Raw genomic sequence first — 15,212 nt, 5'->3', positions numbered from 1 at the left:
ACCGTCATGATCACTATCATCATGATCACCATCCTGATGATCACCATGATCACCATCATCATCACCATCACCATGCATCACCATCATCATCATCACCATGATCACCATCATCATGGTCACCATCATCATGATCACCATCACCATCATCATCACCTACTATATTTAAGGAGGTAGCTGTCTTCTATTTCATAACACACTGATATAGGAAGCATGTTTTAAAACTTTCGCACAAATTAATGTAATTGAGTAGACTTCCCAGACTTACCTCCTCTATGGATAAACAAAGAAGTCTCGCTGCCAACCGGACATTCTTTAAGTATATCCACTACTTCGGCATGGCTCATGTTCTGTACATTCTGCTGGTTGATCTCGACAATGAGGTCACCTTCACATAAACCAGGGCAGCCCTGAACATCTAAGATTTGCTTCACCCTCTGTCCTGTGGGACTGTCTGCTATGGTGAAGCCGAAGCCCTGGGCCCCTTTCACAATGGTTAAGGTCATGAGTTCAGCTTGAGTGGCTCCTGACGAGGCCATGGAGATGTTGTCATCATGGAGGGGTGGTGGGAATGTGCTATCAAGCTGACTCTCTGCTGGAATGGAATGCAAAGAATGTGGCGGCCGATCTGTTATATCCGGAACAGACTGGGAAGTTCTAGAAATGTATTCCAAATAAGTTTCATAGTTATGTCTTCCGTTGATGACGACCGGAGGCCTCTCCATCATGGTGAGTGGTGGCACTATGCTGTTGGCAGGATCTTCAGGGTCAAAGGGCAAAGGGTATCCACGACATAGCACCAGGTTGACACTCTGACCAATGGGAACAGACTGGAAGAGTTTGACGACGTCCGCGTGGGTATGTCCAAGGACGCATACTTCATTAATGTAGACAATAACATCACCTAGAAACAACAACAACAACATGAGGCACAGTAATCTTGTCTTAAGATAACAACGATGTTGCAGCTACTGAGATAATTGCTTAAAATGACAGGGAATAATGCAGGTAGTTCTTGACTTACGACCAAAATTGAGCTCAAAATATCTGTGGCTAAGTGAGACACTTTTAAGTGCCATACTTATCAAGTGAATCACTGCAGTTATTAAGTTAGTAACATGGTTGTTAAGTGAATCTGGCTCTAACTTTGCTTGTCAGAAGCTCGCAAAAGGGGATCACGTGACCCCGGGATGCTGCAAACCGTCATAAATATGAGTCGGTTGCCAAGTGTCTGAATGTTGATCACATGACCGTGGGGATGCTGCAACGGTCATAACTGAAAAACGCTCATAAGTCCCTTTTTTCAGTGTCGTTATAACTCTGAGCAGACATTAAACAAACTGTTGTAAGTTGAGGACCACTTGTAGAAAACTAAAATTGGCACTTGAATATTGTCTCAAAGATTTTACTCCACGTTTATAGATATTTTCAAGTTGAAAACTACATTACACGGAAAGAAGGCGACGAAGAGAAAAATGTTCTATTTCCACTATATAAACAGAGTTGCAGCTTTAGTTTTTCTTCCTAACTGCAACCCAATTTTTTTTTCAAGGTTTGTTACGGAAATTAATCTTTAAACGCCCCTTCTAAAGAGGCATATGAAATGGGAGTCCTTGTCATTTTACATGGGATGTCACCATTTCTGTTCACAGCAAAGTTTCAATTGTTTTTCTTCTCGGTATAAATGCAATGCCCACCCACCAAAAACATGCTTATAATATAGGCAGTGCTTACACTGACAGCCCACAAAAATCGCTACCAGGTTTTCCATATTCCCATGTGTAAATTGGGATAACGCCCAGGATCACATTTCAAGAAACCTCTAAGATGAAGCTGCAGATACAACTTTATTTGTTACAGCTTATCAGAAACAGGCTCACACACTACGAGCTGTAATAGGTGCGGATTTTTTTTAAAAAAAAGACAGTAAAATTGCCTACACAATAAGGTGAAGATGCAGATCGATAAGGCCAGGCTTGTACCCACGAATAATCTGCTCCGGGGCTGACCCACAAAAAAAACAACACAGTGACAGAACATGACTTATTATCTGGAGCTGCTTTAAAACTACACCGCTGTGTCATCAGCAATCTCCTGACCCCTGAACTGCGTTGAGAAATAGTGGTTTGGCTACTGACAGCTTCTTAATCTAAAGCAATGGCTTAGCAGCATCGGGGAACCAAATCAACAAGACAAATGTGCAGGACAAATGTGCAGAATTCAAAGCTTACAAGGAACTCCAGACTGAACATCAAGGCCTACAAGACATAATGTTGCTGTTGTTAGTTGCGAAGTGTCTGATCGCGACCCCATGGACAACGTTCCTCCAGGCCTTCCCGTCCTCTACCATTTTCTGGAATCCATTGAAGCTCACGCCTACTGCTTTAGTGACTCCATCCAGCCATCTCATTCTCTGTTGTCCCCTTCTTCTCTTGCCCTCAATCTTTCCCAGCATTAGGCTCTTCTCCAGTGAGTCCTTCCTTCTCATTAGGTGGCCAAGTACTTGAGTTTCAACTTCAGGATCTGGCCTTCTAAAGAGCGGTCAGGGTTGATCTCCTCTAGGACTGACCGGTTGGATCGTCTTGCAGTCCGGGGGACTCGCAGGAGTCTTCTCCAGCACCATAGTTCAAAGGCCTCCATTCTTTGGCGCTCAGCCTTTCTTATGGTCCAGCTTTCACAGCCATACATTGCAACTGGGAAAACCATGGCCTTGACTATACACACTTTTGTTGGCAGGGTGATGTCTCTGCTTTTTAGGATGCTGTCTAGATTTGCCATGGCTTTCCTCCCCAGGAGCAAGCATCTTCTAATTTCTTGGCTGCAGTCCCCATCTGAGGTGATCTTGGAGCCCAAGAAGATAAAATCTGTCACTGCCTCCATTTCTTCCCCGTCTATTTGCCAGGAATTGAGAGGGCCGGATGCCATGATCTTGGTTTTACAAGACATAATAATGTTAGTTAAAACTCGAGAGTGGCTTGTGGAGATTTCTCAGTCATCCAGGTCACAGTTGTCTCAAAGGCGCTTTTTTCAACAGGCAACTGGACTTTGAACATCTTTCACTTCTCATCCAAGACGCTTCATCGCTTTTGGCAGGATGGGGGGGTTGATGGAAGAATGGGGAGGCGGGGGTTGAAAGGATCACATTGCTTTGCGGTCCTCTGATCGTTAGCACTCTCCCTGAGAGCTCTTGAGGCCACTTGGAGGTTTATCTGTGCTCTCTGGGTCACCAGAAAAGTGTGTGTGGAACCTTCTTGGAACTGCTGAAAAGACTTTGTTGTAAACAGGAGATAGGTGGTGTTGTATCCCTTCCCTTCTGTTGAGGCCTCTTTGACCTCTCTTTCAAACCAGTGGTCCTCTCTGTCCAGAATGTGGACTTTGCTGTCTTCAAAAGATCTTTGTTTTTCAGATGCAGATGAACTGCCGAATCTTCTCCTGATGGGTTTGTTCTCCTATATCAGTGATGGCAAACCTTTTAGAGACTGAGTGCCCCAAAACCATCCCACCTGCTCCGCCCCTGCCCCCGCTCCGTCCCCTTGCCCTGCCCCCACTACACCCCACCCCACCCACCCGCATGACTACCCACAGCCTCCACAGCCTGCCATAGCAGATTGCCCAGGTGGCCCAGCAGCATCATGGTGGCCATCCCCTCCACCCGCGTCCTGCAGCATCATCTACGCGTGATGGGGCACAAGGGTGGAGTCTTGTCCCTGCTACCATGTGCTTCGCTGAGCTGCTCCATGCAGGCCGTACCTGGGGGCGACTCTCCTTCAGGGGGGCTGCTGGTGAGGAGGGGGCCGTGGGGGGAGGCGGGGCTGGGGCGATGGCGCATGTGCCCACAGAGAGGGCTACGAGTGCCACCTTTGGTACGCGTGCCATAGGTTCGCCACTACTGTCCTATGTTGTGCCATGCATTTGTGAAGTGATTATTTTGTTTCTCCGATGTACAGATCTGCACATGTCTGACTGCATTGTATTGCATATATCACATTGCTCAGTTTGTGTCTGGGTGTTTTATCCTTGGGGTGGGCAAGCTTGGGTTTAAAATGTACATGTAGGTTGTGTTGGTTGAAAATCCTCCTGCGCTTTTCAGACATTCCTGCAATGTATGGAATGACAACGTTGCTTCGTTTGTTGTTCTCTTCTTTGTCTATTATGGAGGAGCCCCTGCTGAGTCTTTTTCTAGATTTGATGAAGGATTTGATAAAACCCGAGAGGTTTAGCCTATTACTTATTCTCCAATACGTGTCAATCATTGTCCACTTGCCTACACAAGCAGCTCAGTTTGGTGAATAAACTCACGGAAATCTGGCAGCAGAAATGGGAACCTCGGAGAAAGAAGTACATTGCAGTTTGTCTAAACATCACCAGTTGAAACAGAAAATTTTCCAAGGAAGATTCCAGCCTGACGCCACAGCAATAGAATTTATGGAAATATCCAACTCCGTTGCTGAAAGATAGGTGCTTCCCAACTCATTACAAGTGCTCATTTATTTAGGAAGGATACAATTGGTTGTAGATCATGTCTCCCTCTAAATTAAAAGTGTGTGTGATGGAGTTGTGGACAACTCAGTCTACTTTTGCCTGTTTCCCTGATAGTTACATGAAACGATAGTTTCCAATCTCGTTAGTTTCCTTTCTTGCATGGAAGATGTCTCTGTGATGGGATGTGCATCAAATAACAGAATAACAGACTTGGAAGGGACCTTGGAGGTCTTCTAGTCCAACCCCTTGCTCAGGCAGGAGACCCTATGCCACTCCAGACAAGTGGCTGTCCAGTCTCTTCTTCAAAACCTCCAGTGTTGGAGCACCCACAACTTCTGGAGGCAAGTCGTTCTACTGATTAATTGTTCTCACTGCCAGGAAATTTCTCCTTAGTTCTAGGTTGCTTCTCTCCTTGTTTAATTTTCCATCCCTTGCTTCTTGTCCTGCCTTCTGTTACTTTGGAGAATAGGTTGGTCCCCTTTTCTTTGGGGCAGCCCCTCAAATATTGGAAGACTGCTTTCATGTCTCCCCTAGTTCTTCTCTACACTAGATTAGACATACCCAATTCCTGTAACCGTTCTCCGTATGTTTTAGCCTCAAGCCCCCTAATCATCTTTATTGCTTAACAGCTGTGGTAGAAAAGGGTCATAAAATTGGGGATGACTCACTTAAGAACCGCCTTGCTTAGCATTGGAAATGAGTGTTTGCAAGCCAAGGACTATCTACTATACCTCGTTCAGAGAACAAAACTGCTGTTTTGTTAAATCTGCTGATACAGGATAGCAGTAACTCAGCCCCTTGTTGTAAGCAGAGTTTTCTCCTGATTTGAAGAAAATTGGTCTACACTTTTCAGCAAACATCAGCCATTAAAATGGGATCCTCATTTTACATTTTTATGACTCTTTCCTACATGTAGATAAAATAACCGTTTTGATTTGCCGGAAAAGATAGCTGCCGAATAACAACGAAACACAGATATACTATGTACGGAGCCACTGTTTTCATCTAGCTTTTTAACTTTTTTTTCCTGTTCTCTTTAAAGAGTCCTGGCTTGTATCCTGAATGTGTGTGTGTGTGTGTGTGTGTGTGTTAATTAAAAAAGCTGGCTTTTCAAAATGTGTGGGCTAAACCATCATGCATCCGGTAATTACAAAGAAACAGATGTGGATTAGTTGATGAGGCTATTTACATTTCTATTGTGTTCTATTTAAATGGAAGCATTTAACTTATCTTTTTTTTTTTTTGGCACAAAAGGAAGAATAGAATGAATTGTGACAATCTAAAGACTTTGATTATTTGCTGATGTGGCAGATATCAAACAGCAGTGAGGAAAACTGCAAGGAAAGCACAAACAAGTGCAGAGTGTGAAAAACGGGCAGAAATTCTGCACCGATTACGGACTTGTAAGATTTGTACGATAGTAAGATGTGATAAATAAAAATAGCACATATTTTCACATCAAGGCTGCTGGAAATAAGAAGAGTGTTAGGTGATGTGGAAGACACGTCAACCAGTACATAAATAAGCTTCCTCTTCTTTTGGCCATCATAAAAATCTGGAGTGTCTCAACTGATAACAGGATATCAGTAGCTTTGAAGAATAGAGAAAAAAATAACCTTCATACATTCTCTACTATTTGGGAGAGCTTACAGTCTCCTGAGGTGAAAGCTTTGGTTATATGGAAGCACTGTTGTAAAAAGTGTTACTCAACTGTTCGGCTGTGTGCTATTTCTTCATCTGAAGCTTTGTATGCATTGAGATCAGGGTTTTTCAGGTCTAGATTACAGAATTAACAGAGTTCTGGAAGGGACCATGGAGGTCTTCTAGTCTAACCACCTGCTGAAGAAGTCTATGGAGGTTCTCAGGCATCCAGGTCATGGTTTCCCCAAAGGTGCTTTTTCAAAGGTTGCCTCTTGAAAAAGCACCTTTGGGACCTGCTCAAGAAGGTGACCCTGCACCATTTCAGACAAGTGGCTGTCCAATCTCTTCTTGAAAACCTCCAGTGATGGAGCCCCCATAACTTCTCAAGGCAAGCCGTTCCACTGATTAATTGTTTTCACCGACAGGACATTTCTCCTTAGTTCTAGGTTGGTTCTCCCTTTAATGATCTTCCATCCTTTACTTCTTGTCCTGCCCTTGGGTGCTTTGGACAATAGGTTGACCCTCTCTTCTCTGTGACAATCCTTCAAGGATTGGAAGACAGCTATCAAATCACCCCTAGCCTTCTCTTTGTCAGACTAGACCTCACCAGTTCCCTTAATCACTCATCGCTATCATCTAGACCCCTTATCATCTTTGTTGTTCTTGTCTCCACACTTGCTAGGGTCTCAACGTCTTTTTAAATCATGGTGATCAGAACCTGTCCTCTCCTCAGGTGCTTTGGAGCAGAGCTTTTCAACCAGTGGTACGGGTACCTCCTGTGGTACATTGGCACCTGGCAGGTGATACATGGCCATCCTAGAAAAGTGGTATTGGGGGAGGGGAATAAGCTGAACCGGTGGCAGCACGGCACAAACCTGAGTGAGAGATGGCTGGAACTGCAGGGCTGTCAGGACTCAGCGGAAGTGCCAGGATCAGTGCCGCTTTCCAGCTGATCGGCGCTTCTTCGGGGCTGTCAGGACTCAGTGGAAGCACCAGGATCAGCGCGAGGCTCCAGCTGGATCTTGGCTCTGATCCTAGTGCTTCTGCTGAGCCCTGAAGAAGCACCAATCAGCTGGAAAGCAGCACTGATCCTGGCACTTCCGCTGAGCCCTGAAGAAGCGCCGATCAGCTGGAATGTTGCAGCATCTCCAGGGTCTTGTGATTTACATTCAGATGCTTGGCAACTGATTCATATTTATGATGGTCACAGTGTCCCAGGGTCATGTGAAATGACCAAAACCTGCTGCAACCACCCAGCAGACGGGGAGAATAAAAACCAAACAACCCCCCACCCCACCCCCGCTGCCAATCCTCAACAGAAATGCTCACAACAATGAAAACCGCAGACAGGAGGAAGAGTGCGGCTGGGTGGGCAGGCAGGCAGGTGTCTTGCTCGGCTATGGCTCGGGGGGCACTTTTTTCAGTGCCATTGTAATTTCGAACAGTCACTAAGCGAACTGTTGTAAGTCGAGGACTACCTGTACTTTATCACTTTTTTCTTTTTCTTTTTTTTTGGTCATCAAGTTTTTGACACCTTGCTAGGCGACTGGTGGTACTCGGATGTTGCCATCTCCTAAAAGTGGTACAATGGGTGAAAAGGTGGAAAAGCCCTGCTTTGGAGAATAGGTTGATTAGGAGAATAGGATCCATGAAATGATCGTCGTTTGATTGGAAAGATGGGAGCGGACTTTAAAGAGGGCCACCGATCCGTTCTCAATGCCCTCTTAAAGTTCATTTTGTGAAGGAGCGCAGAAAGTTTTAAGCAGTCGAAAAATGAGGAAGAGTATTTTTCATTTTTAACCGCAAAAAATGTCTGCCTCATGGATTTTAAGAGGCTGTTCCCCAAAGGTATAGTGAGGAACAAATTAAATTGGCTACAGTATGTCAGGGGCTCACCTTCCGATACAACGAAAAACACGTAGGAATATTAAAAAGCTCTCTCCATGAAAAAGAAAATAAATGGCCTGTTTGAACATCCTACCATTTCCTCACATTTCCCATCTCTTAATTAAGGAACAGAAGTGAGATCCAATTCAGACACAAAAATAGATGAGGTGTTCATTTCCTTAATGGCAAATGAATGAAACCGAGTAATAATACGACTCCGGTATAATCTTCCAAGTTTTGGCCAGAACTCAATTTATTTAATGGTACAAAGAATAGCATGACATCACGAACATTTAATGGACAACACTCTTCCTGTCGGAAGAAAAGACAGAATTTGGATTCTGTTCCTCGAAGTGTATAAGTTTTCTATCCTTTTATTGGCTGTTTTTCCTTTATTTTTATTGAAACTGTTTTTGACCATCTCAAAGCTCAGGTGTGAATACTGTACTAAAAGGTACAGGGAAGGGGAGCCCTTGCGTTGCCTTGTCACCTGCCGTGCAGCTGAGAAGAAATAAATAAATAAATACAGGTGACTTAACGGCAAGAACTGAGGCCAAAATTTCTGCTGCTAAGTGAGACAGTTGTTAAGTGAGTTTTCCCCCATTTTACATCCTTTCTTACCACAGTTGTTAAATGAATCACTGCAGTCGTTAAAGTCAACGCAGTGCTGGGCTGCATTAACAGAGGGATAGAATCACGATCACGTGAAGTGTTGATACCACTTTACAAGGCCTTGGTAAGGCCACACATGGAACGCTACACCCAGTTTTGGTCACCACGATGTAAAAATGATGTTGAGACACTAGAAAGAGTGCAGAGAAGAGCAACAAAGAGGATCAGGGGACTGGAGGCTAAAACATATAAGAAACGGTTGCTGAAATTGGGTATGTCCAGTTTAATGAAGAGAAGGACCAGGGGTGACATGATAGCAGTGTTCCAGTATCTCAGGGGCTGCCCCAAAGAAGAGGCAGTCAAGCTATTCTCCAAAGTGCCTGAAGGCAGGACAAGAAGCAATGGATGGAAACTGATCAAGGAGAGAAGCAACCTGGAACTAAGGAGAAACTTCCTGACAGTGAGAACAATTAACCAGTGGAAGGACTTGCCTCCAGAAGCGGTGAATGCTCCAACACTGGAGGATTTTAAGAAGAGACTGAACGACCATTTGTCTGAAATGGTTTAGAGTTTCCTGCATGAGCAGGGGGCTGGTCTAGAAGACCTCCAAGGTCCCTTCCAACTCTGTTATTCTGTTAACTTAGTAACATGATTGTTAAGTGAATCTGGTTTTCCCATTCACCTTACAATAGGTCATATTTTATCATTATGTAACATCCTGCCCCATTCATACAATACCTAGATTTAAGAACTTTGGAAATTATATATGGTGGTGCTTAAATGTTTGAAAGACCCCAGTGATGGAGCATCCACAACTTCTGAAGGCAAGCTAGTTCATTGGTTGATTGGTCTCATGGTAAGGAAATGTCTCCTTGGTTCTAGGTTGCTTCTCTCCTTGGTTAATTTCGATTCATTTTTTCCAGTTTTGGCAAGGTTGACCCCCTTGTCTTTGTAGGAGCCCCTCAAATATTGGAACACTGCTATCATGTCTCACCATAGTGCTTCTTTTCATTATACTGGACATACCCAATTCCTGTAACGATTCTTTGTATGTTTTCAGGAGCCATGGTGGCGCAGTGGTTAGAATGCAGTATTGCAGGCTAACTCTGCCAACTGCCAGCAGTTCGATTCTCACCAGGTCAAGATGGACTCAGCCTTCCACTCTCCCGAGGTCGGTAAAATGAGGACCCAGATTGTTGGGGGCAACATGCTGACTCTGTAAACTGCTTACAGAGGGCTGTAAAGCACTATGAAGTGGTATATAAGTCTAAGCGCTACTGTCAACTCTACAACGAATCTGGCTGAAGCCATCTTGCTTGTTCTATATTGCCACGAGAATGGGAGGGGGGAAGTGGAGGTTTTCTGCTAGTCTAAACAATTTTCTGTCCCATGGGAACCAAGGTCATTTCTATCAGTCGGATTGGGGGGATGGGTGTACTGTTAGAAAGCCCGCCAATCTATTCTATTGGGACACGTAATTGATTGCATAGCTTTGGGGTGGAAAGTTTAACTTTGTAATAGTGTAACTCTTTGGGGGGGGGGGATTTCAGACTTGGTTTCACTTTTGTTCATGCCGATACTTTATAACCAATAAACGTGTTCTTTGAGGAAGCCTTTAGCCTCGGAATTCTGATTTACTGTATATGGTCTCATCTACCAGAACCATGACAGCTATCGCTATTGTTATTTTAGCCTCCAGCCCCCTAATCATCTTTGTTGCTCTTCTCGGCACACTTTCCAGAGTCTCAACATTTTTTATATATATTGTGGTGACCAGAACTGGATGTAGAATTCCATGTGTGGTCCAAATACGTAGCTTTGGATTGTTTTCTCCAGTAAATCAATGGATCGGTATAATGTTTTTTTTTACTCATTTGTTTAATTAGTTTCTTCTTATTTAGTTTTAGGACTTGTGTGGAAAACAGATTGTGTTTTAGCTCATATTTATGCAGAAGTCTTTTTCAAAAGGCTTTACAGCTTCCTCTCTCGGCAGAGAGAAATTAGATTCCCCTGTCTTGATAAATTGGAAGAGACGTGCAATCTAATATGGTGATATGCACCTCACCATTTAATTTAGTCCACAAATTGTTTAGGTGTCTTCTGAGAAAACAAGGGCAAAATAAATTAGGAGGAGGTTGATAATGTTTATTTCCCAAGCTGTCTCTAAAACATTATGATACACCATGAAAGATGTCACGTGTATAAAAAAAAGATTGGAAAATATTTGACCCAGACGGATGAAGAGCAATGACCTCAAATAAATTTATAGCGTTTCCCAATATACTCCTTTCTCTCAAACAAAAAGAGCCGTTGCAAGTATTCATAAAATTTTCAGTAGAATCCATCCAATAAAGTTCAATAGTTCATATGAACAAAACAGAGTGCTTGTGTTGCAGAAGATTGCATTTGTTGTGGAGTTTTATTTTGTATGCTCCATTTTAATTAGAATTGGCTCAAGTTCAGCACTCAACTAAGAGACTATAAGGTAAAGTTATAAATAAATACCATGTCAATAATACGTTCTTCAGAAGTATAGAAGTAATTGAATGACACTCAACTTTCCGTTCTCCATAGTGAATCACCTGGTAAAGCAGCGAAATTGATTTCAGAATCTAATCTGAAAATATCTCTATATTTCTCTCTTTGTTGTTGTTAGTTGCGAAGTCGTGTCCGACCCATCGCAACCCCATGGACAACGTTCCTCCAGGCCTTCCTGTCCTCTACCATCTTCTGGAGTCCATTTAAGCTCACGCCTACTGCTTCAGTGACTCCATCCAGCCACCTCATTCTCTGTTGTCCCCTTCTTCTCTTGCCCTCCATCTTTCCCAGCATTAGGCTCTTCTCCAGTGAGTCCTTCCTTCTCATTAGGTGGCCAAAGTACTTGAGTTTCAACTTCAGGATCTGGCCTTCTAAAGAGCAGTCAGGGTTGATCTCCTCTAGGACTGACCGGTTTGATCGCCTTGCAGTCCAGGGGACTCGCGGGAGTCTTCTCCAGCACCAGAGTTCAAAGGCCTCAATTCTTTGGTGCTCAGCCTTTCTTATGGTCCAACTTTCACAGCCGTACATTGCAACTGGGAAAACCATGGCCTTGACTATACTCACTTTTGTTGGCAGAGTGATGTCTCTGCTTTTTAGTATGCTATCTAGATTTGCCATAGCTTTCCTCCCCAGGAGCAAGCGTCTTTTAATATTTCTCCCTTACGGTACTTAGAAATGTTGAATGAAACAGTTGGACTCCATACCTAGCAGTTCCTCCAAACCTATGCAATATTCAGAAAAAAAATTAAGGTATCGTATTTCCCTTCATAATTTTAAGAATATACAGTATATTCTATTTTTGCCATCTCCCCTCAACTCCGACACTCTCATTTGCATCCTACGTGGCTCAGTACCACTTTAAGCAAAAAATTTCTATTTCGTGAAAAAGAAATCCTTGAGAATCCCTTGCCTCCATATTTGAAAAAAAAGCACCACTAATTAAAACCAAAATTTTAAAACATTTGAATAACCGAACTCAAAAGACAGACTCTAACTTATGAAGTTCCATATGGTATCACAGCCCTTCCTTAGCTGTCATTTCTGTATGCAAGAGCATTTATATATTTATCACTCACTGGGTAGCTCATGAGGTAAAACAATACATGTAATTTATCAATAATGAATAAAATGAGAAGTTAAGACAGGCCCGTTATCTCTTCCAGATTAGTTTTTTTTTATCACTCTTTGTCATGCCTCCGTCTGAGCCTGACTCTGAGGAGGAACGGGACTCTATGGAGGTGGAGGGAGAGGTGTCTGTGGCTTCAGAGGAATGTGGGGAAGAGCAGGCCGAGGCAGGCCAGGGCCCTTCAGGATTGGGACAGGAGGAACAGGAGAGGCAGAGCTCAGGCGATGAGCAAGGGCCACCCCCACCTGATCCTAGAGCACGGAGAGTGGAGAGAAGGAGGGAACAACGCAAGCAGGCTCAACTACTTGGGAGGAGAGCATCCTGCCCCTCTCCACAAGGCACACCTGGAGAAGGAGATTTAAGGAGATGCTGTGGGGAGGGGCATTTGTCGGGAACAAACGCTGATTCCTTGGAGTGTTGTGTATTGTCGCTGATCTCTTGTTCTGTGACTTCTGTTTGGAAACCTGGAAACTCGAACTATTGGACTGTCTGACCACGTTACTTGAATGTTTAAAGACCTCGGACTGTATTTCAGATTCTCTCTTTTGAAAACTGCTCAGGCAAGCTAGAATTCAAACAGACTCGTTAAGTTTATGTTTTCTTCCTAGTTATCTCTATGGCCTTGAGTACTTTCTTATGCTACTCAGACTGTATTTGAACCTACTTTCAGCCAGAGTCGGCTGAAGGGGTATGTGTGTGTTCTTTTGTTGGAGGCTTTCCAGCAAACGTGGGAGCATTTGGGGAGAATTTGGAGCAATAAAAGAACTGTTGGAATTGCCAGCTGACTGCATTGTCTCTGTGATGTGCCCTGGGTCGTCACACTCTTTGTCAACAGAAAACCAAAAGCTATTAGTTATAATTTTTTATGGGTGTGCTTCCTCCTCCTTCTGGAGTTTATCTATGAGGAGACAGAGCCTGGGAGTGGAGTCAAGAGAGGACTCAGCCTAGAATCATTACATATCCACAAACTCTCCAAATCCAGACCCTTCTTGAATTCTGTTAACTCTTATCTAGCNCACCTCATTCTCTGTCGTCCCCTTCTTCTCTTGCCCTCCATCTTTCCCAGCATTAGGCTCTTCTCCAGTGAGTCCTTCCTTCTCATTAGGTGGCCAAAGTACTTGAGTTTCAACTTCAGGATCTGGCCTTCTAAAGAGCAGTCAGGGTTGATCTCCTCTAGGACTGACCGGTTTGATCGCCTTGCAGTCCAGGGGACTCGCGGGAGTCTTCTCCAGCACCAGAGTTCAAAGGCCTCAATTCTTTGGCGCTCAGCCTTTCTTATGGTCCAACTTTCACAGCCGTACATTGCAACTGGGAAAACCATGGCCTTGACTATACGCACTTTTGTTGGCAGAGTGATGTCTCTGCTTTTTAGTATGCTATCTAGATTTGCCATAGCTTTCCTCCCCAGGAGCAAGCGTCTTTTAATATTTCTCCCTTACGGTACTTAGAAATGTTGAATGAAACAGTTGGACTCCATACCTAGCAGTTCCTCCAAACCTATGCAATATTCAGAAAAAAAATTAAGGTATCGTATTTCCCTTCATAATTTTAAGAATATACAGTATATTCTATTTTTGCCATCTCCCCTCAACTCTGACACTCTCATTTGCATCCTACGTGGCTCAGTACCACTTTAAGCAAAAAATTTCTATTTCGTGAAAAAGAAATCCTTGAGAATCCCTTGCCTCCATATTTGAAAAAAAAACACCACTAATTAAAACCAAAATTTTAAAACATTTGAATAACCGAACTCAAAAGACAGACTCTAACTTATGAAGTTCCATATGGTATCACAGCCCTTCCTTAGCTGTCATTTCTGTATGCAAGAGCATTTATATATTTATCACTCACTGGGTAGCTCATGAGGTAAAACAATACATGTAATTTATCAATAATGAATAAAATGAGAAGTTAAGACAGGCCCGTTATCTCTTCCAGATTAGTTTTTTTTTTATCACTCTTTGTCATGCCTCCGTCTGAGCCTGAATCTGCGGAGGAAAATGAGCTGGAACGGGACCCCCTGGAGGTGGAGGGAAAGGGGTCTGTGGCTTCAGAGGCATGTGGGGAAGAGCAGGCCGAGGCAGGCCAGGGCCCTTCAGGATTGGGACAGGAGGAACAGGAGGGGCAGAGCTCAGGCGATGAGCAAGGGCCACCCCCACCTGATCCTAGAGCACGGAGAGTGGAGAGAAGGAGGGAACAATGCAGGCAGGCTCAACTACTCCAGAGAAGAGCATCCTGCCCCTCTCCACAAGGCACACCTGGAGAAGGAGATTTAAGGAGATGCTGTGGGGAGGGGCATTTGTCGGGAACAAACGCTGATTCCTTGGAGTGTTGTGTATTGTCGCTGATCTCTTGTTCTGTGACTTCTGTTTGGAAACCTGGAAACTCGAACTATTGGACTGTCTGACCACGTTACTTGAATGTTTAAAGACCTCGGACTGTATTTCAGATTCTCTCTCTTGAAAACTGCTCAGGCAAGCTAGAATTCAAACAGACTCATTAAGTTTATGTTTTCTTCCTAGTTATCTCTATGGCCTTGAGTACTTTCTTATGCTACTCAGACTGTATTTGAACCTACTTTCAGCCAGAGTCGGCTGAAGGGGTATGTGTGTGTTCTTTCGTTGGAGGCTTTCCAGCAAACGTGGGAGCATTTGGGGAGAATTTGGAGCAATAAAAGAACTGTTGGAATTGCCAGCTGACTGCATTGTCTCTGTGATGTGCCCTGGGTCATCACACTCTTTGTCAACAGAAAACCAAAAGCTATTAGTTATAATTTTTTATGGGTGTGCTTCCTCCTCCTTCTGGAGTTTATCTATGAGGAGACAGAGCCTGGGAGTGGAGTCAAGAGAGGACTCAGCCTAGAATCATTACATATCCACAAACTCTCCAAATCCAGACCCTTCTTGAATTCTGTTAACTCTTATCTAGC

General features: G+C 43.8%; 1 protein-coding gene across 1 annotated transcript in view; it reads right to left on the bottom strand.

The window, feature by feature from the left end:
* Window positions 1–265: 265 nt before the first annotated feature.
* Window positions 266–15,212, bottom strand: part of LOC107296047 (membrane-associated guanylate kinase, WW and PDZ domain-containing protein 2-like) — a gene marked incomplete at its 3' end in the record, with an annotated part of 340,452 nt that continues 325,505 nt past the window's right edge. Inside the window, exon 11 of the mRNA XM_029285961.1 lies at window positions 266–901. Within this exon, the coding sequence (XP_029141794.1) occupies window positions 266–901 (636 nt within the window). The remainder of the gene's footprint in view (window positions 902–15,212) is intronic.

This window comes from Protobothrops mucrosquamatus, unplaced genomic scaffold (genome assembly GCF_001527695.2).
Source record: "Protobothrops mucrosquamatus isolate PMUCROS unplaced genomic scaffold, P.Mucros_1.0 scaffold2615, whole genome shotgun sequence".
In the NCBI taxonomy this organism is placed as follows: Eukaryota; Metazoa; Chordata; class Lepidosauria; order Squamata; family Viperidae; genus Protobothrops; species Protobothrops mucrosquamatus.
The sequence above is the reverse complement of the archived record's forward strand: the minus strand, read 5'-3'. Positions and strand labels throughout refer to the sequence as shown.